The 23,663-nt window shown below is 37.0% G+C and overlaps 1 protein-coding gene across 18 annotated transcripts in view; it reads right to left on the bottom strand.

The window, feature by feature from the left end:
* Positions 1 to 23,663, bottom strand: part of APBB2 (amyloid beta precursor protein binding family B member 2) — a 452,510-nt gene that overhangs the window by 203,220 nt on the left and 225,627 nt on the right. For 13 of the 18 annotated variants that reach the window (XM_077136712.1, XM_077136708.1, XM_077136713.1 and 10 more), the window contains one exon: positions 17,822 to 18,652. In XM_077136712.1, coding sequence (XP_076992827.1) covers positions 17,822 to 18,620 — 799 coding nt within the window. In that variant the 5' untranslated portion in view covers positions 18,621 to 18,652. The remainder of the gene's footprint in view (positions 1 to 17,821; positions 18,653 to 23,663) is intronic. The other 5 variants (XM_077136716.1, XM_077136715.1, XM_077136711.1 and 2 more) reach the window with 1 other exon arrangement.

Consider the following 23,663-nt stretch of genomic DNA (forward strand, 5'->3'; position numbering starts at 1 on the left):
CTGAAGAGTTAGTCCATACTGAGATGTGTCCCTAGAGGCTTCTACCGGCAGATGCCTTACCACTCCCCAGCCCTTGACCTTCCTTTGTTACACATCCCATCAACCCCATCTCAATGACTTGGAGTTGGGCTCATGTCTGCTTTCTCTCTTTCTGACAACTCCATATGGAACTGTGACCACATTTTCTTCTAGAACATACTTAGGAAGGGTTCTATAACTCTTTTAATATCACTCTACCTGTTCATTACAGATAAAATAGGCTTTCACAGATCCATCATCTTGTATACCTAATCATCACATTTGCTATCATGTGTATGAAAATAAATGTCCTGGTAACAAATGAAAAACAGATCAGATAAGCCATTTATAGGGTGGAGGCTACCTTAATAATATCCCAGATGCTCCAACTCAGTGCATTTCTATCTGAAGACTTCTCCAAATAACACTAAGGAAGAAAAGGGTCAATTAATACTGTCCTTGATGATACTAAAGAAGAATCCTGGCAAAGGTCAAATTTAATCAAGCCCAGGAGTGAATCTATGGAATATTACACAGAAAGAAAAAAATAATAAAAGAAAGTTCACATACAGTAAATATCAGCCCTCATCCTAGGCACCAAGGCCAATGGTTTGGAACTGAGCTCACTTCACTGTCACTTTCTGACCATTTCCCATAGAATTCTAATACTTAAATGATTTGATTTTCCCAGTCAAATCTCTGAATATGAACCTTTTCTTTTACTGCTCTGCCTCCAGTGATTCTCACAGAGAAAAGTAATATATAAATTATATGTAAGAATCATCTGTAACTTCCCTCACATTTATGAAAGCAAACTGGGTATATTAACAGAGTCAGACTTAAAGGCACAAAATTTTTGAACCACCTACATTCACGGTTTCCAAAAGCTAATGTTTTCCCTGCTCTAACCAAATTAACAGATGGAAAGCTCTGAGAAGTCATCTAAAGATGTCTTTGGAAATTTCAAGCATATTTGCTTAACAGTTCCTGTCACACTTTATGATTCTACCAGAAGGCAAACGAGTACGGTTAGGACGACTATGATTAAAAGAAGTCTGTAGATTCTCCATTCAATGATGTTGCTACTAAAGAGTTACCACTGTATGTAGTTGTAACAGCAAAAAACAATACTAGCCTAGTTCTTTCTACCCTAATAGTTTCTTGCGTGCATGACAGGTGACTCAATTGACACTTGCAGCAGTTCACAAGCTCAGAGTCTTGAGCTGGAGAAGACAGAACCCATTAAAGGGGGCTGTTACATCATGAGGTTTTTGTATTTATAAGAGTAATAAGAGACCCTTATTTCTATGTAAAATCTTCCAATTTCTAAGCACCTAATTCAAAGTTTCATAAAACACTCTGACCACCAAATAATATGTGTGGGACATATGCTCCCCAGCAATGTCTATTTGTGATCTCTGATGCTTCCATGGCATCATTTGACTCTCGAATGGTAAGTATTCCTACGGTCAGGTCTTAACTATTACATATATATTATTATTATATATCTATTACGTATATATTATTATTATCTATTACATATATATATATATTCCACATAGCTCTTAAGAAAATCCTGTATATTCAGTAAGCAATAAATGTCTCTCAAACAGAAGAAAGAAAAGCATTATTATTGATTTCTGTCCATCTGTTCTTAAGCTTTGAGCAAATGGAATAATCCCATCTTCTTATGTTTCCTGAACTATCCAACTCTGCAGAGCTGAGCCATACTGCTAAATGTTAAGCTTTCCTATATCTTCATCATATTCTTCTCTCTTTTCCACATTTATTTTCAATCTCAGTTGGGTTGTAGTTTCATGTTTACTGGTATTAGGAATAATCCTAAATTTCCCATCTCTACAACAAAGAATTTGGGCTAAATGTTCTGAGGTCCATTGCAGCATATTCTATTTGCCATCAATTCTCACAATACCTGCAACTGTAAGCTGTCTTTTCTGAAAAATTTGAATACAAGCATTTTTGCAAATATCCTCCATATTTTTTGGTGTTGCATATATTAAGGAATTATCTATGAAGACATCTAAACATCTCATCCTCTTCTTTGCTTGGAAACTTGGGCTACCCAGAGTCTGGGGATTTTATCTTTCCTTCATTCTAACTGGGGTGTGGTGCGCAAAATGAGAAGAAAAACACATGGACACATTTTGAGATGTACTCTATATATAGTGAGGGGTCTTATTCATGGAGATAAGAAACTGTATGAGCTATACGAGGTCACAGACTGGTTCTGATTTATTTTTTCTGTCTTGTATAGTACACTATAAAGAGTAGACTTTTAAAAATGACTGACATAGAGATGAAGTAACAAATGAAAGAGTGTAGAAACTAATGCACAAAGAAATGAGGAACAAATTCAAATCTCCTGAATTGTTAGTTACACGAAGTGGATGGATAACACCTCTCAGTTAGAATCACAGTAACATTAAAGATCCATTTCAGTTCCCTGTGATGTGGTTAAATTTAAGCTTGGTGATTATCTGTATATTACTGAAGCCCTTTGACTTTTTTTTAAATTTAATTAATTTATTTATTTATTAAACATAACAACATACAAATGCAAACATTCGTACCATATCATCACTCCATGCTTGATATATAATCAATAACTCACAATATCATCACATAGCTGTATATTCATCATCATGATCATATCTTAGAACATTTGCATCAATTCAGAAAATGAAATAAAAATTTACTTATTTCAGAAAAAAATTCATACATACCATATCCCTAGCATTTCAATCTAATAAATTTATTTTAACATTTGTTCCCCTTATTATTTATTTTTAATCCATGTTTTACTCATCTGTTGATAGCCCTTTCACTTTTAAGACAGTAAATCTGTGTCTCTATCTATTAATTTAAGATTATTTCGCGAGAATAATGAGTTTGGGCATACAGTTAAACAAAATTTGACCAAAAAGTTTTCTGAATGTAGCCAGTGGTATTTTTACTACGATTCCACTGCGTCACCCTTCTCACCGTCCTAGGGATGTCTTATAGCAGCTACATGCACTCTTCCAAGGGCATAATGACGTCACCAGGCACTTCCGGGAGAACCTCGTGAAGGACTAACCAGAAGGCTCCACCCGCTTGCTGCCTAAGAGCTCTCTGTCCTCTACCACCTCTTCCAGAAGCTAAACAACTTGTCAAACTGGAAATCAAATTTAAAATTTTCAAAATGCCAGTAAAACAGAGATAAGAGTAGGGTGAAAGTGTGAATTAGGCTTCTTTAATAATTAAAAGTGATTAAAAAAAGAAAGAAAGAGGGCAGGCCATGGTAGCTCAGCAGGCAGACTTCTCGCCTGCCATGCTGGAGACTCAGGTTCAATTCCCAGTGCCTGGCCATGTGGAAAAAATAAAAAGGAAAGAAAGAAAGAAAAAGGATTCCCTACTTTTCAACAATTCTGAGGGGAAATAATCTCCCCAGATCGCCACTTGTTGAGAGTCTATTCCATCTCCAACACAGATAACCTGACCCAAATTTCACATTCCAATCACTAGTACCAAGTATAATATTTTATGAAAGGGAAACAGTCAAAACTATCTTGAGCATTCAGTTGATTATATTTTTGTCTAGAATTTTCTAAAAATGCTTAAATAAGCAAATTTTCTTCCTTACACTTATGGGATAAGGTAAGAAATATTTTAATGTATCTTATCCCCAAGGTACTAAAATATAATTAGGAAAACATCCATCTACCCCATAATAGAGTATTCCTGAGCTTTTTTGGAAATGTCTCACATCTGTCATCTTAAACTCCTCCTGTCACATCGTGGAACTCTCCACTGATAAGACATCGTGGAACTCTCCACTGATAGGCTAGTGAATCACTAAAAGTTGCTTGAAAGATTATTAATTCAGCAGGGCAATCCAGATGAAAACTGGGCTCCCTAAAGCCTTGTATTTTAAGAAAAGGGGGGTGGGAAGTGTTTTAAAGCTATTTAAAAATCATTTATGGTTGAAATGGCTAAAACCCATTTGGGATCAAATTAAACAGCTCATATATTTGGAAGACATTTCTAAAAGTGTTAATAACACAAATGTATTCAAAGTTCGAATAACTCTCACACTAGGTAAGGCCAGAAATAAGAAGCGCTACCAGCTGTGCTGACATTATTGGATGTGTATTTTGTCTTTGGCCTTCACCAAATATCCAGCTTGCAAAAGAGAACTACTTTATCTCAAAACTGGAAACCAGTCAATTTAAGATATCAAAGGATTCAACTCCATAGCAAAATGTATCAATTTGCAAGGCAATGTAAAATGTGAAGGCAACTGGAATCAAAATGGCCTAATCATTGGCATTAGCCTTTCTGACTTACAGACCTACAGATGACAACACAAAGAATGTTTGTAGTAGACTGAATTACTGGCCCCAATTTTTTCCCTCCCTGCAGCCTAGAATATAAATGAATCACTCCATCCAGATGTTCTAAACAATTATTTTATACAGGCTGTGTTTACTTTATTTCTATACTGTACTGATGTAGCAAACATCAGAAAATTTACATAATGATAGCAATCCAGCTCCATTCATCCAATCAGCAAACAGTTAACATTTACGGAGCCTTTACTATATGCAATGTACAGTATAAAGAGAGTCATATATATACATAATGAAGACCTGGCTTCTTCTTTCACGGAGCTCTCAGTCTAAAGGGTAACTTACTATGGAGTAAGGCTGCAAACCACCCAGAGGAAAACATTAAAACTGAGAACTTGAAATCATTTGTTTAGAGCTACAGATAACGGAATTTTACAGCTCAGAAGTTCTAGAAAGACAGGAACTGACATTTGAGCTCAACTTCATTTGCTTATAGGAATAAAAAGATCCTCTAAAGATTTTCAGATTGTGAATGTTTGGAGGCTTTATGGACCCCAGAAAAGTTAATCCACTCCTATGAGTGTAGACCTGTTGTGGGTAGGACCTTTTGATTAGGCTATTTCAACTGAGATGTGACCTACCTCATTCAAGCTGGGTCTTAATCCTCTTACAGGAATCTTTTATAAGAGAACACATAACAGAATCTAAGCGATGAAATTAAGAGACGCTCACAGAGAAAAGCCCTGGAGAAACTAAGAGAGGATCCACAAAAAACCCAGAGGAAGCCTCAACAGCCAGAAGCTGAAAGCTACAAAACCAAAGAAAGAAGGGCCAGCAGATGCCAGCCATGCGCATTCCCATGTGACAGAGGGGACCTGGATGCTAGCAGCCTTTCCTTAGAGTTCCAGGTATCATCCTGTTGAAGCCCAGAGTTGGATATTGTTAAAGCCTAAGAACTGTAAATTGTAAGTTAACAAATCCCCAAATTCCCATTGTAAAAGTCAATTTACTTCTGGTATATTGCCTCCAGCAGCTTTAGCAAATCAACACAGATTCTCAATATAACTGCCCAGTTGAAGTGGATGGTATTTGATGTATTCAGCCTCTAGGGCTACATGCTTTACTCCTAGGGCTACATGCTTTACTCCTAAGATTGCGGTACAGTGGAAAAACTCTGGATGCTGGGTCAGAAGACTTGGGTTCAGTCCCAGCATGGCTACCTTAGTGTGAGAAAGTACCATGAACTCAGAAGGCTAACAAAATTTCACTGTGCTTTCCCCAGTGAATCTGGTCATACAGCCCTACCCATTGTAAGAAACATCATCAATAAAGTTATGTACCCAACACCAGATGTTGATTCAGATATAAGACCAAATGGCTTACTTAACATATCAGGGCCATTTTGGGATATATAGATCCCTTCCATTTTTTATTCATTTAATCAATTTGCAATACCAAGTTCACCTGCTATACCAGGAATTGATAATACAAAGATGAAGAAAAACCAATCCCTACCTGTACCATCCAGAAAATCTTCAAATCAGAGTCCAAAATACAAGTTTATTTAATTCATAATCAAGAGCTACATATAGCAGTACATTCTACAGCTACACTGATAATGATGATTAATAATAACTAATATTTATTAAATTCTTGCTATATTCCAGACATTGTTCTAACAGTTCTCTCAACATGCTCTCATTTAATTCTCACAAGGGGTTTATGACTAAGACACTATTATCACCTTCATTTCACAGAAGAGAGGCAAAAATACATTGCCTAGATAGAGCAGGGCTGGGATCTGAACTCAGGAGTAGTACTCTAGAGCCCATGCCCTGAATGCTAAGTTAATGAAGCATTTAGCCCACTGTCACACTATCTAGACTTGGCTCTCTCTATAATAATCCTGCCTTTGTACACTTCACCAATGATCCTATTTCATTGAAACAGTTATTACACAAGAGCCATCAAGTCCCTACTCTATGACTTCCTCTTATTAAACTTGAAATTAAAACAAAATTATATGTTGGTATCGTTGAAGCCCCAAATGTGTCATTCAAAAGTTTTCATGAAGCAAACATAAAATACCACGTGATTAATACAGAGTCTATACACAATCTGGCTAACATGTATTTATCTGAGCTATCCTGCTTGTGGAGGCCACTGAAGGAACTGTATCTCTGACAAAACTATGGCTAGATTAAAAGTTTTTACTTTCAAGTTTACCTTTCTTTTAGAATTGGGGTCAAGGCATTATTTTAACTTTTTTAAACACCTATGAATATTCAGTAAATGCACAGATGCTCTTTGTTCTAATAGCCTTCTATCTTTGTTCTACTAGCCTCCTTGTTGCCTCAAAGGACAGACTACACAGGAGGAAAAGAACAGCAACATCTTGTATACATGATTGATCGTACAAGAAAAGTTACTAAAAAGCTAGAAGGGAAAATTGAGAAAGAAAGGGAAACAGAAAGTAGTCAATCTCAGGGTTAGGCAGTGCATTTTATTTTATAAATAGCATTCTAAATTGGAAAGGATGCCCCCACAGCAGAAGCGAGTTGACTCTATTTTTTTAGGCTCCCCAAAGCGCAGTCTACAATCCAAAGGTAACTGTGTCATGATTTAATCATAAAATTTTTAGCACACCACTGTGACAGGTATTTACTTAATGTACAGCAAATATACTTCATATGTGTGCGCCAAGTCATGCACACCAGTATTTTACAAAATATTTGCTTAGTTTTTTTCTTTTCTTTCAACAATTAGAATTCTATTGTACCCACAAACACAATATAAAATATACAATGAACACTGATTTTCACCATTTCAAGTGAAACACACAATGTTTAAAATTTATCATGATCATTTTATATATTCACAGTGTGTTTCAAAGGAAAGATGAAATAAAAAGAAATTCAAATGCTGGATAAGTGCTTATTTTATTTTACACACTAATTTATATAGTGGTTGCTACATGAAACTCTGAAGTGTGATTATGAAACAAAGAGATTACTTTTTTAGCAGAGGTTCATAACAGGTTCTGACATAAGTCCAAAAGAGGGCTTTCAAAATTATTAATATTAATATTTTGAAGAATGCAACATGCTAAAATAGGTACAAGACTCCCAAAGTGACCATTTTGTAGGATAGCACAGGTTTGGCTTCATACATGTTTTTTAAAAACTTAATCTCATTACTTTGGAGTCCCAGCTAATACAATTTTACCAGCATATCTGGTTCAAAATATCTGTCCTTAGTAATCAAGGGCCATCACGAATTGTCATCTTTCCTTTAAAATTCAAAGGTCTACAAAACAGAATCTGAGAAAACCAAGCATGCCTTCCCAACATATCAAAGAAACCCCAAACCAGTTTACATTACAGGTCAAACACTTCATCGGTTTTGTAAGAAAACTCAATAGAAAGTACCACCAGGACATTGAGCAAATTTGGGGAAAGGTCAGCACAGCCAATCCAGACGGTTTTCTGGAGAGAGGGAGCTAAAGGCATGTTTCAGGAGTGCCAGCAGATGGAATGATATGTACACCATCTGTCTAAACTCTGTGCTTTCCTAAGCCCTCATGGACACCAGCAGTCAGTAATTAAAGAGACCATGGCTAGCAATAATCTAAAATACTCATTAATAAAAGGATGGTTAAATAAATCTGGAACATAGTGGAATAGAACACATACTTTAAAAGACTGAGGTAGAAGAATAAGAAAATGAATAAAAGATTGAGGTAGAAAAAGTTTGTGCTGATTTAGATTGATCTACAAAATGTAATCTTAAGTGGAAAAAGCATTTGAAAAACTATTAATTTGGATAAATTTTTGGTTTCACCTTTTTATCATGGAAAATTTCAAACACCCAAAATCAGAGAGTGTAGAATAATGAACCCTCATGTACCCATAACACAATTTTAACAATTATTAGTTTATGGACAATATTGTTTCTCCCCCAGCCCCAATTATTTTGAAGAAAATCCCACACACAACATTATTTGAGTATATACCACTAAAGGATAAGTACTATTAAAAAATGCACTCATTCCTAATTTGGGTAAATTTGATTATATTTTATATTTTTTATTATAAATGTGGGAATAGGCCTAAATTATTTTCTGGAAAAAAAAATACAAAAGAAAAAAGTAGTGGTCATCTTTGGGGAAAGGGAGTAGTGTGCAGAAGAAGGGAAGGCTTACTATTCATTTAATAATTTTCAGTGAAATTTAAAATTTCAATATGACAATACATCATAGCTGGAAGAGAGTCAGAAAGGCTGCCATTACCAGAGAAATACAGTGAGATGTTAGTGGATAGGCTGAAACCAGGAGGTAAAGTCTGGCTGTGAGATGCTCGAGGAGTCTTTTATGTAGATTCAAACACTAGAAGGCAACAGCGTCCATTAGCTACAGGATCTGAATTCTGTAAATGGGTAAAGAGTGATATCATTATGAACTCAGTGACATTAAGAAACATAATTGAGGCCAATTATGTGCATGTTCAGACATTTATGAGATGAAATAGACTCATCTCAACTTCATTATCATGTCTAGTTATAGCAAGCTGATGAAATGTATCACTGAAAGGATTTGAAAGAGCATCTCAAAAACACTGGGTTTTTTTGGTTTTTTTATTTTTATTTTTTTACATGGGCAGGTACTGGGAAACACAAAAACATTGCTTTTTAAAAGTTAATGTCTTAACTTTCTTCTTCTCTTTTCTTTATCAGCACTATTTGCAATTTCTATGCCATGAAGGATGGAGAAAAATATTATTTCTCTCTCTGATGGTTCTATTTGTTTTATATATATATAGATAGATAGAGCATTAACAAGCCCTAGCACCTAGTAAGATAGCTGCTTTTGTGAGTACTGTTTACATTGAATTTAGACAACAAAGTTCTCTACATTTTAAAACCTTATAATTAGTTTAGTGGGGTGTTATGAGAAGATGAGAATAAAAGTAGAAAATTCTTAGGGCACTTATGTTTTTGTCACAATTTCAACACCTTTGGCAAATCCAAACATCACACGAATGCAGACAAAAGTAAAGGAAGACTGGTCTGGCTTAAAATCCTAAAAGAACACTATTTTCTAACTTTCAAATAGCACTTCAACAAGACTAGTAAAACACTCCCCAGTAAAGGTTAACAGGGAAAAGACTTTAATGAAAAGACTTTTTAAAAGTTGGTGTTTCATTGAACATAGTTAAGTTCTTCTGAGAACTTTAAACAGTTGGCTCTTTACATCAGGTTATATCCTGCTCCTCACAACTATATTTCTTTTTTACTATTTTGCTTAACAAAACCCTGTACTTGTAGATAATACAGTGAAACTGTTCACTTATGCACTGGAAGACTAAATTCTAAATAGATGATATTTTGAACTACAAAAATGCTTAGCAAAACAAGCATGATTCAACAGAAAGGAACAAGACAGCAGCTGAGTGAGGTGTGGAATTTGGTTCGTCCTCCAGAGCAGCTGGTAAATAGCCAGCAACAGTACAGAAGGGCCACATCAGTGACTGGACACACAGCATACACCAGTCTGGACAAGATGGACTATCTGCAATATCACCTAGAACTGTGAGTCCCCCAAGCATGGAGGCCAACACCCCTCCCTGACAGGCTGGTTCCCAGAGGGGAAAAGAAAGAGACTTTACTAACAGCAAGGGGCTGAACTCAACCAAGCTCCAATTGTGGAGTTAACTGACAAATTCTGATTACTAAAGATAGACCCCCAGTTCAGTGAACCCTGAGTGAAAGTTAAGGTTACTGGTTTTTGCCCTGGCACAGAGGGGACAGGACTGATAGAAAAAGAAAGGGAAAAAAAGGTGTTTTGAATCGGACAGCACAAAATGCTTGAAAGGGTTTGGGCCCTAAAGGAAAGGAGGGGGCACACAAGACCTGGAGATACACAGAGCAACGTACTAACTTAAGCTCTTGATTGGCAAACCCGAGAAACTGGGGTCCTGCTCTGAAAAGGATTTTTTTTTCTTTTCTTTTTTTCTGGCCATATTTCTATGGCTTGACTACTCTTTGGATATAACTGCAAGACTTCTCAGGTTCCAACTGCCCCTAGGAAGGACAGAATTAAGTTTGTCTGAGAGAAAAGAGGCTGATCAGGTGAAAGGAATTAATTCCCTGGAGGCTGTGCCCTTTTGAGGGGAGTGGGGTCCTAGCTCAGGTGGAATCCCTCCCACAAGGAATTCAGACCCCAGCGTCTAGAAAACCCAAGTGATTAAAGCCAGAGGACAACCTCTCCTCTGAATAAACCATGCCCCAAGCAGGGAGAGTCTGCTGAAGTTAAAGGTACTGCATCACTTTATACTGGTGGGGCCGTAGGCAGACAAAGCCACATACTGAGCAGGACAGGAGAAATAAAGAGTCTTGAGGCTTCATAGGAAAGTCTTTCAACCGGCTGGGTCTAACCCTCAGGGAAAACTGATGCAGGTAACTTTTTCCTCCCAAGAGGAGGCCAGTCTGGTCTGGGAAAATCTGACTGGGGTCTATAACACCTAAGTAGAGCCTCCTAAGGGGAAAACAAAAAAGGTACCAAATAGGCAGGGCAAGAAACAATAAAACAAGAACTGAAAAACTGTGATCTGTTAAACAAAACCTAAGCTAGATGTCCAAAATAAGCTGAACTGAATGTCAAAGAAGAGATAGACAACAAAGTCATTCAGCCAGAAAATCTTAGGTAAAAAACATGAAAATGATCTCCAGAATAAACTAATTAAGGAAATTAAATATCTAGACACCAGCAAAAAATGGTGAATCATACTAAGAAAATTAAAGATATGGCCCAGTCAAAGGAACAAACCAACAATTGGAATGAGATACAGGAGTTGAAACAAGTAATTCAGGATGTTCAAACAGACATGGAAAATCTCACCAAAAATCAAATCAATGAATTAAGGGAGGATACAAAGAAGGCAAGGGATGAACAAAAAGGAGAAATCCAAAGTCTGAAAAAACAAATCACAGAACTTACGGGAATGAAAGGCACAGGAGAAGAGATAAAAAAAACAACGGAAACCTACAATGTTAGATTTCAATAGGTAGAAGATAGGATTAGTGTACTGGAAGACAGAACACTGAAATCCGACAAGCAAAAGAAAATATAGCAAAAGAATGGAAAAACATGAGCAGGAACTCAGGGAACTGAATGACAATGTGAAGCGTATGAATATACATGTTGTGGGTGTCCCAGAAGGAAAAGAGAAGGGAAAAGGAGGAGAAAAACTAACACAAGAAATTATCACTGAAAATTTCCCAACTCTTATGAAAGACTTAAAATTACAGCTCCAAGAAGTACCCCAAAAGCATACCACATCACATACTAGGGTAACCCAATAAGACTATGTGTAGATTTCTCAACAGAAACCATGGAAGCAAGAAGAAAGTGATATGATATATTTAAGATATTAAAAGAGAAAAACTGCCAACCAAGAATTCTATATCCAGCAAAACTGTCCTTCAAAAAATGAGAGGGAAATTAAAACATTTTCAGACAAAAAAATCACTGAGAGAATTTTTGACGAAGAGACTGGCTCTGCAAGATATACTAAAGGAAGCACTACAGACAGATAGGAAAAGACAGCAGAGAGAGGTATGGAGAAGAGTGTAGAAATGAAGACTATCAGTAAAGGTAAAAAGAAGAAAAACTAGATAGGACAGGTAAAATCTAAAAGGCAAAATGGTAAAAGAAAGTACTGCCCTTACATTATAACACTAAATGTTAATGCATTAAACTCCCCAATCAAAAGACACAGACTGGCAGAATGGATTAAAAACGGGACCCATCTATATGCTGTCTATAGGAGATGCATTTTTAGAGCCAAGGATAAACATAGGTTGAAAGTGAAAGATTGGGAAAAGATATTTCATGCAAATGACAATCAGAAAAGAGCAGGAATAGCTATACTAAATATGACAAATTAGACTTCTAATGTAAAACAGTTAAAAGAGACAAAGAAGGACACTACGTATTAATAAAAGGAACAATTCAACAAGAAGACATAACAATCATGAATATTTATGCACCAAGTCAGAATGCTCCCAAATACATGAGGCATACACTGAAAACACTGAAAGGAGAAACAGACACATCTACCCTAATAGTTGGAGACTTCAATTCCCCACTCTCATCAATGGACAGAACATCTAGACAGAGGATCAATAAGGAAACAGAGAATTTGAATAATACAATAAATGAATTAGACCTTACAGACATTTAAAGAACATTATACCCTACAAAAACAGGATACACATTTTTGTCAAGTGCTTATGGATCATTCTCAAGAATAGACCATATGCTGGGTCACAAAGCAAGTCTCAATAAATTTAAAAAGACTGATATCATACAAAACACTTTCTTGGATCATAAAGGAATGAAGTTGGAAATCAATAATAGGCAGAGGGTCAGAAAATTCACAAATACATGGAGACTCAACAACATGCTCTTAAACAACTAGTGGGTCAAGGAAGAAATTATAAGAGAAATCAGTAAAAGCTGGAAGCAAATGAAAACGAAAACACAACATATCAAAATTTATGGGATGCAGCAAAGGCAGTGCTAAGAGGGCCCTAAATGCTTATATCAAAAAAGAAGCAGCAAAAATTGAGAAATTAACTGTTCACGTGGAAGAACTAGAGAAAGAACAGCAAACTAACCCCAAAGCAAACAAAAGGAAAGAAAAAACAAAGATTAGAGCAGAAATAAATGAAATTGAGAACATGAAGACAATCAAGAAAATCAACCAAACCAGAGGTTGATTCTATGAGAAAAGCAATAAGATTGATGGACACTTAGCGAGGTTGAAAAAAGGAGAGAGAGGATATAAAAAAATAAAATCAGAAAGGGAAGAGGAGACATAACTACTGACCCTACAGAAATAAAGGAGGCAATGAGAGGATACTGTGAACAATTTATGCTAATAAACTAGATAAAGTAGATGAAATGGACAACTTCCTAGAAAGGCATGAACAACCAATATTGACTCGAGAAGAAACAGATGACCTCAACAAACCAATCACAAGTAAAGAAACTGAATTACTCATTAAGAAGCTCAAAAAAAGGGAAAAGTTCAGGATCAGATAGCTTCACATGTGAATTCTATCAAACATTCAAGAAAGAGCTAGTATCAATACTGCTCAAACTTTACAAAAAAATTGAAGAGGAGGGAAGGTCTCCTAACTCATTCTATGAAGCCAACATCACCCTCATACCAAAGCCAGACAAAGACAGTATAAGAAAACAAAATTACAGATCAATCTCTCTAATGAATATAGATGCAAAAATCCTCAACAAAATTCTTGCGAATCAAGTCCAGCAGTACATGAAAAGAGTTATACACCATGACCAAGCAGAATGCATCCCAAGTATACAAGGATGGGTCAACATAAGAAAATCAATTAATATAATGTACCACATCAACAAATCAAAGCAAAAAAACCACATGATGATCTCAGTTGATGCAGAAAAGGCATATGAAAAAATTCAACATCCTTTCTTGTTGAAAACACTTCAAAGCATAGGAATAGAAGGGAACTTCCTCAACATGATAAAGCAGTTATATGAAAAACCCACAGCTAGCAGCATACTCAATGGGGAAAAACTGAAAACTTTACCTCTAAGATCAGGAACAAGACAAGGATGTCCACTATCACCACTGTTATTCAACATTGTGTTGGAAGTTCTAGCCAGAGCAATTAGACAAGAAAAAGAAATACAAGGCATCAAAATTGGAAAGGAAGAAGTAAAACTCTGTTTGCAGATGATATAATACTATATGTCGAAAACCCTGAAAAATCCACCGCAAAATTACTACAGCTAACAAACAAGTACAGCAAAGTAGCAGGTTACAAGATCAACACTCAAAAATCTGTAGTGTTTCTATAAACTAGTAATGAGCAATCTAAGGGGGAAATCAAGAAAAAATTCCATTTACAATTGCAACCAAAAGAAAAAAATATTTAGGAATAAATTTGAGTAAAGGTACAAAAGACTTATACAAAGAAAACTACAAAAAATTGCTAAAAGAAATCACAGAATACCTAAATAAATGGAAGGGCATACCATGTTCATGGATTAGAAGACTAAATATAGTTAAGATGTCAATTCTAATTAAATTGATTTAAAGATTCAATGCAATACCAATTAAAATCCCAAAAACTTACTTTTCAGAAATAGAAAAACCAATAATCAAATTTATCTGGAAGGGTAGGGTGCCCTGAATAGTTAAAAATATCCTGAGAAAGAAAAATGAAGTCAGAGGTCTCATGCTATCTGACTTTAAAGCGTATTACAAAGCTACAGTAGTCAAAACAGCATGGTACTGGCATAAAGATGGATATAATGACCAATGGAATCAAATAGAGTATTCAGATATAGACCCTCTCATCTATGGACAGTCAAGCCAACTCACCTGGGACAGAACAGTCTCTTCAGTAAATGGTGCCAGCAAAAAATAGTGAATCATACTAGGAAAATTAAAGATATGGCCCAGTCAAAGGAACAAACCAACAATTCAAATGAGATACAGGAGTTGAAACAATTAATTTAATTGTTCAAACAGACATGGAAAATCTCATCAAAAGTCAAATCAACGAATTAAGGGAGGATATAAAGAACTGGATATCCACATGCAAAAGAGTGACAGAGTATCCATATCTCACACCCTATATAAAAAAATAACTCAAAATGGATCAAAGACCTAAACATTAGATCTAAGACCATAAAACTTTTAGAATAGGAGGCGGCTTCCTAGATCTTACACCCAAAGCACGAGCATTGAAGAAAGAAATATATAAATGGGAACTCCTCAAAATTAATCATGTTCGTGCATCAAAGAACTCTGTCAACAAAGTAAAACACAGCCTATACAATGGGAGATAATATTTGGAAACGATATATCACATAAGCGTCAAGTATCCAGAATATATAAAGAGATTGTTCAACTTAATAACGAAAAGAAAAACAACCCAATTACAAAATGGGCAAAAGACAGGAACAGATACTTCTCAGAAGAGGAAATACAAATGGCTAAAAGGCACATGAAAAGATGCTCAACTTCCCTGGCTATTAGGGAAATGCAAATCAAACCTACAATGAGATATCATCTCACACACACCGGAATGGCCATTATCAATAAAACAGAAAATGACAAGTGCTGGAGAGGATGTGGAGAAAGAGGCACACTTATGCACTGTTGGTGGGAATGTCAAATGGTACAATCACTGTGGAAGGCAGTTGGGCGGTTCCTCAGGAACTAAATGTAGAACTGCCGTATGACCTGGCAATACCATTGCTAGGTAGCTACTCAGAGGATATAAGGCAAGGGTACAAACGGACATTTGCACACTAATGTTTATAGCAGCATTATTTACAATTGCAAAGAGATGGAAACAGCCCAAATGTCCATCAACAGAGGAGTGGCTAAACAAGTTGTAGTATATACATACAATGGAATATTATGCAGCTGTAAGACAGAATAAAGTCATGAAGCATGTAACAACATGGATGGACCCTGAGGACATTATGCTGAGTAAGATTAGCCAGAAACAAAAGGACAAATACTATATGGTTTCACTGATATGAACTAACATTAATGAACCTGGAGAATTTCAATTAAGAACAGAAGCCATTAGGAGATAGAAATAAGGGGAGATATTGGGTAATTGGAGCTGAAAGGATACAGACTGTGGAACAGAACTGACTGTAAAAATTCAGAAATAGATAGCACAATACTTCCTAACTGTAGCACAATAATGTTAGTACACTGAATGAAGCTGAATGTGAGAATGATAGACGGAGGAGGACTGGGGGCATAAATGAAACCAGAAGGAAAGAGAGATAAAGACTGAAATGATATAACCTAGGAATACCTAGAGTGTACAATGATAATGACTAAATGTACAAATTAAAAAAAAATGTTTTTGCTTGAGGAAGAACAAAGGAATGCCAATATTGCAGGGTGTTGAAAACAGATGGTAATTCATATTTTAAAACTTTAACTTATTTGTGAGACTAAAGCAAAAAATGTTCATTTGATACAAAATTTATATTTTTAACTAATGTATTTCCTAATATAACTTATATGGACAGTTTAATTGAACACCATAAGTACATGGAACCTCGAATAGGGCATGAGATTTTGTAGGTTTGTCCAGAGGGATGTCCCGATAAATCTCAGAGTGATGCCCCAATAAATCTCAGAGTGATGCCCCAATAAATTCCAGAGTGATATGAACAGTGAATAAAAAGGTATTTGCAAAGTCCCCTTGAAGAAATGGCGAGAAAGGGGGAAAATTCAATTTCCCCATTTGGAGAACTTCTGATATTCTTGTAAGCAGTGGGGACAACCAAATCAATAGGCTGAGCCCTCAGCTTTGGGATTTGTTCCTATGAAACCCATCCCCAAAAAGGATACACTAAGCCTACTTAAAATCAGGTCTAAGAGTTACCCCCAGAGAACCTCTTCTGTTGCTCAGATGTGGTTTCTCTCTCTCTCAGCCAACAAAGCAAGCAAATCACCACTCTCCCCTGCTCTAAGTGGGACATAGCTCCCAGGGCTGTAAACCTCCCTGGCAATGTGGGACAGAAATCGTAGAATGAGCTGGGACTCAGCAGCAAGGGATTTAGAAAACCTTCTCGACCAAAAGGGGGAAGAGAGAAATGAGACAAAACAAAGTGTCAGTGGCTGAGAGATTTCAAACAGAATTGAGAGGTTATCCTGGAGGTTATTCTTATACATTATATGGATATCCCCTTTTCAGATTAAGGTGTATGAGGCTAGAGGGAAGTGACTGAAACTGTAGAGCTGTGTTCCAGTACCCATGTTTCTTGAAGATGATCTATAATGATATAGCATTTGCAATATGACTTTGTGATTGTGAAATCCTTGTGTCTGATGATCCTTTTAACTGCAATATGAACAGATAAGTAAAACATATAGATTAAAAATAAATAATAGTGGGAACAAATGTTAAAATTAAAAAATATATTTTTTGGATAGATGGAAATACTAGTGGTCCAATGAGATGGAGGGGTAAGGGGTATGGTATGTATGAGTTTTTTCTAGTTTCTTTTTATTTCTTTTTCTGGAGTGATGGAAATGTTCTAGAAAATGATCATGATGATGAACATACAACTATGTGATGATGTTGTGAGCCAGTGATTGTACATCATGTATGGAATATTTGTATGTTAAGAATGTATGTGCTTATACGTTGTTGTATCAATAAAAATTAAAAACAAAACAAAACAAAAAACTAAGCATGATCCAAAATGAATTCAATCTAAAATGCAGTAGACAGGGTAATCCCACAATATCTTTCATGCAAGTTCTACCCCCAGAGGCTCATACTCTTCCTTGCTTGGAAATGGACTTTTTTGGGTCACCCCATTGATAACTGAAAACTTCAGGGGAGATCCCCATCTTAGGCTATACCTTTTGCAGGGTTACCTGCTTCATCTGGGGAGCTGGGTGAGGCACTGTCATGGGACAGTGTTGTCCAGCTGGACTCCTCATCACTTGGTGCCAGGTTCTGGATCCGGTGTAGTGCACAATCAGTTTTGGCCCCTGTTTTTGGATGATCCTTCTTGGTCTCTGGGCTGGAGGACACTGTGGCTACTTGGCCATCCTCAGGGCTAGACTGGGCCTTGTTTGGTTTCTGCAGCAGCAAATCCCCGTTCCCAATGATGGTGGAGGCCTGGTCCTGGCCTGGCTGGGATTTCTCTCCCACAACCCCAGCGTGGTGGCCTAGGTTCTGCTCTAGTTCTCTGGCTGAGGTTTCTAGGTCTGCATAGTAATTCAGGAAGCTCTTGGTTCTCCTGGGCTGGGATGGTAAGATTTCACAGCCTGAGGAATCCGGTGGATGGGGCTCTTTACCCTCTAACTTCTCAGAGGTTATGTTTCTGACTGCAGTGGGGCTGACGTTTTTGTTGGGGTCCTGCTGTCCCTGTTCTGCAGCCTTCCGGAGCTGGTTCTCCCCATTTTTCACCAGCTTGATATTGGCAGAGCTATTTCCCAGCAGGGGCTGTGCAGCTGGATCTGAGAGGCCCATTGCCGCCTGGATATTAGTTAATGCATACTTTTTTCTGCATTTGGGGGGTGTGCTGTTCTTGGCTTCTGTGTGTTTTATTTCAGCATTCAACAGTTCATTGTGGGAGGAACGAAGATTAAGGGTATTGGGTGGTGTAGCCGGGCTGTTTCTATTTGCAGCGTCTGTAGTTCCACTGCTGGCCATAAACACTGCCAAGGTGTCTACACTTGATTCAGCTAGAAAAAAAAGAAAAATGGTTATTAGATGCCCATCACAGAGCGAGCAAACATTTTTATAGAGAAAACTGAAATAATTTATATTTCGATTACGTATGTTCTTATAAAACCAACCCATTTTCCCCTTCCTTCACCATTTGCTCCTATGTTCAATAGGAGCAAATACAGAGCTTAATGTGAATACACAATAGTCAATTTATAGAAAAGCTAAGAGGTCTGAGGGTCCAAATTTTACTAAGAATCAAAAAGCATCTCTTCTTTTGAATTCATGTAAAAGCATTTTCTCCTGGTGCCTTGCCTTCGTTTTTTAACAGCATTGAAAATCATCTCCTTTGTAAACATTTACACCACATTTCTATTCTGTAGTTCCTTCAGACAACAACAAATTTTTAAAAATTGCAAAAAATTCTTCTTGGTTCCAGCCTTCTTTTTTTATTTTTTGCCTTTTTTTAATTAATAAAACCAATCAACATACAACATGAACATTCTTAATATATGAACATTTCATATTTTGTGTGCAATCAATGGCTCACACTATCATCACATATTTGTATATTCATCACTATGATCATTTCTCAGACTATTCACATCACTCTGGAAAAAAGAAATAAAAAGGAAAAAGAAAAACTCATACATACCATATCCCTTACCCTCTCTCTCATTGACCACTAGTATTTCCCTTTACCCAATTTATTTTAACATTCGTTCCCCCTATTATTTATTCATTTTTAATCCATAGTTTTTACTCATCTGTCCATACCACAGATAAGAGGAGCATCAGAACAAGGTTTTCACAATCACACAGTCACTTTGCGAAAGCTATATCATTATACAATCATCTTAAATAAGCATGCCTACTGGAACACAGCTCTACAGTTTCAGTCATTTCTCTCTATCCTCTCTAATACACCTTAAACTAAGAAAGGGTTATCTATGTAATGCATAAGAATAACCTCCAGGATAACCTCTCAACTCTATTTGAAATCTCTCAGCCATTGACACTTTATCTCATTTCTCTTTTCCCCCTTTCAGTCGAGAAGGTTTTCTCAATCCCTTGCTGCTGAGTCCCAGCTCATTCTAGGATCTCTGTCCCCCCTTGCCAGGGGGGTTTACACCCCTGGGAGTCATGTCCCACGTAGAGATGGGGAGGGCAGTGAATTTGCTTCTGTGTGGGGCTCCAGTGTTCTTAATTAACCTGAGAGGTCACTGTTCAGTGATGGTCCAAATGTCCTAGGTAACTTCCCAAGCATTTTTATTATTATTATTTGGGGGGGGGGGCATGGGCAGGCACCAGGAACCCAACCATTTTTAGAAATTCTGTTCTGAATGCCTGGAAAAATCAGACTTCGTTAGAGCTTGCTAATGTCATTGTGAACATCTGTGACCTGGTGACAGTGTTTATAGTAAACAGAAATTTGGAAGGTATGGCTTCATTTCTCAGGAACGTACACACAAAAACTATTGCTGAAAATCTAGCATGGAGCCCTTGGCCACAGGCATGTTAGAGTCTGCAAAGGCGCCTAAATACATGCCTCTGAATTAAAATACAGACTCAGCTGCTTATAGTCATCATGTGCCCTTGCAGAACTCCTAGGAAATTATCTGACAGCTACATTTATTCAAATATTATTCACACCATCAGTGATTTATTACAAATGTCTCTTGCTAGGAAGAAAGGAAGGTTTCTCAAACTAGAAGGGAATAAAATCTAAAAGTAAGAATTCCTAAGGTTTCAGATTTCTCAGTCTGTGAGGAATGACTCCTTTATCTGATCCTTTGTCCATACGAAGCCCTCTGACTTCTATACCACCAGCAGAATGAACAGACACTCCCAACATTCTACAAATTATATTCTGAAAACTTCTGTTTCCTCTCTCAGGCAAAAGAGAGAGCTCCACAGGAGAGGAGGGCAAGAATTTCCCCAGTTTAGAAGATTCTATAATCAAATACTCAGGTTGGGAGATTTTAGAAAAGAGTCACTCACTCATTCTAGAGTCCATGGGCTTCTAAGAAGCTACGCAATGTCTATACTTTCTAGGCAATGTTTACATTTGTAATGAAATGACTGGGTGGCCCTCAGAGATGGTATACAAGGGCCATGAGACAAAGTGATTAGGTTCATGGTACCATTCTTTAAAGTTATTCATAAGGATTACCACCAACCCACCACCACCCCACTCCAGCTCTTGGACCCATTTTATAGGACTATAGAATCTCATGTATCTATTCCATTTAAACAGAACCTCATGTATTTATCCTGTTTAAGCAATACTCTAACAATCAAATTTCTTTAAATGTTTTCACTACTGTTTTGGCTACTGTTACCTTCTTATGAAAAAAATATGTTTCAATTTATAATTCAATCTCACTTAACAGTAGGATTTAATAATGAAAAGGCCCACTTTGAATCAAAATGACATTCTCCCTGAGACACAAGTCCATAGCATATATACACAAGAGAAAATTATATTTAAATTCTTGAACACTTAGAGTGGCATTACTATGAGAGAGCTGGAAAATCTGCTGGTTTCTCACAAGGCACACCAAAAAATTTCCATGAGGCAGTTTTATGTTGTTAGGTACTATGCCAGTTTAAATCTGTTGTATACCCATACCCCAGAAAAGCCATATTTCTTAATGCTCATTCAATATTGCTGGGTGGGAGCTTTTTGATTGTTTCCATGGAGATATGAACCACCCAACAGTGGGTGGTAACTTTTGATTAAATGGTCTCCATGGAGATATGTCACCACCCATTCAAGGTGGGTTGCTTACTAGAGGTTCCCTTAAGAGGGAACCATTTAAGAAAAGGTCTGGAGCCCATCCAGCCAGAGATCTTTGGAGATGAAGAAGGAAAATGCCCCCGGGAGATCTTCATGAAACAAGAAGTCTGGAGAGAAAACTAGCAGACTTCACCATATGCCCTTCCACCTGAGAACCCCAACTTCATCAGCCTTTCTTGAGTGAAGATAATCTCTTGTTGGTACCTTAATTTGGACATTTTCACAGTTTTGCTTTAATTTAAACATTTTCATGGCCTTAGAACTGTAAACCTGCAATTTAATAAATCCCCCTTTTTAAAAGCCATTCCTTCTCTGGTATATCGCATTCTGGCAGCTTGCAAACTAAGACAGGTACTATTCCAGAAATGTTATTAAAGAGAAATTTCTGGTGACTTAATATTTAAGTAGCTTTTATATCCTGAATGTGACAGATGAAAACTTTTAACCTGTTCCCACCAGTCTTTTGGATCCCGTCTCCCTCCCTGTATCCTTTTTAACTCCTCTGTGCTTTCTAGAAATCCTAGGGTATAGAGGAAAGAAAGGAAGAATTAAAATAGTTTGATCCAATATAAACAGTTCTGTATATGTTGATTTTATACACCAAAGCCTGAACACAGTTAATGGCAAAAGGTCTAAAGGCAAAATAAAAGGTTTAGTCCTAGAACCAAGACAGCTAATTCCATGAAGTGTACAACTACCTCCAGGACCTAATATAACATCAGCTGAGAAGTCATGTGAACTCACAAAATTGCTAGAGTTTAGCAAAATCCTAGAATGATCAAGGCTGCAGTGGGGAGGCCACAAAAGTGGGAAGTGGCACCCATGTGGGTTAGGAGCACAGAACTCTCAGTCAGAGTCCAGGGCATAAGCCCTGTGCTCGATTCTGATCCTTACTAGTGATTTAGGACACTTGGCTTTGGTTCCCTTTTCTGAAACGGGAATAGCAAACAAGTAGCTAGAGTAGGGGTTAAAATGAGAAATGCCTAAATGTGGAGAAATTGGGACACTTGTGCACTGCTGGTGGGAATGTACAATGGTACAGTTGATATGGAAGACAGTTTGGTGGTTCCATAGGAAAGTAAAATGTGGAATGCCTGTAAAATGTTTAGTGTCATACCTAACAAATGTGAGCTCTTCACCCCTTTTTACCTCAATGACAGCATAAGCTGCATGCCATGACCCCCAAGTTAAACATCACCTTATTTTTCCAAGGGATATAAATGGCTTTGTTTCAGAGACATGCAGAGAATAAGAAGACTGATAAGAGGGGAGAAAGCAGTTGAGACTATGGAAGTGTTTAACTATGAAAAATTTATATATTCCTGTTTTAATAAGAAGGAGAGTTGTGTGTATGTGTGTGTGTGTGTGTGTGTGTGTTTATAGTGCCATTTTGATTCTTTTTTAATACAAGTCACCTTTTGCAAGCTAGGAAACAGAAATATGCTAAGCCAGTCCAGACCTCTAGCAATCTAGGCCCAGTCTTTCAATCTTCAGAAGGCAGTAGTAATAACACAAGGTGCTCATAGTGAGGCTGAAAAACATGAAACAGCCACTTATCTACATTTGTCATTAGGAAACAACCAAAAATGCAACCCTTAAAGGGATGACATAAAGAACATCCTGATCTATAAAAGGACAGAATGACCCAAATCATAGGCTGGCCACCCCATCGGTGAACCATATCAGAACTGGCCAATGACTGGTAGAGGGAGAAAGTACTGACACTTTGAAAACCTGCTCTGAGGTTTTAAAATTTGCGGGTTTTTGTCAATAAGAAAGCAAGTAAATATAATACAGGTACATCCACATTAATATTTGATTTAGCCAAGGTATTCTCTAGGTATTCTCTAGGTATTCTCAAGGTATTTAGATATTTTCAAAATAAGTTATTTAGTAACAAGAAATTACTGCAATTTTCCATTGGTCTCAAGAACAATTTCACAATGAGGACTATTTAAAAGAAACACTCAACTCTGAAAAGGGTTGTAGTGGCAACACTTTCCACTACAGAATAACTTCCCACTTTAACAGAGGAGTTAAAAAGGATACAGGGAGGGAGACGGGATCCAAAAGACTGGTGGGAACAGGTTAAAAGTTTTCATCTGTCACATTCAGGATATAAAAGCTACTTAAATATTAAGTCACCAGAAATTTCTCTTTAATAACATTTCTGGAATAGTACCTGTCTTAGTTTGCAAGCTGCCAGAATGCGATATACCAGAAAAGGA

The sequence above is a fragment of the Tamandua tetradactyla genome, chromosome 19 (genome assembly GCF_023851605.1).
Source record: "Tamandua tetradactyla isolate mTamTet1 chromosome 19, mTamTet1.pri, whole genome shotgun sequence".
Lineage (NCBI taxonomy): Eukaryota > Metazoa > Chordata > Mammalia > Pilosa > Myrmecophagidae > Tamandua > Tamandua tetradactyla.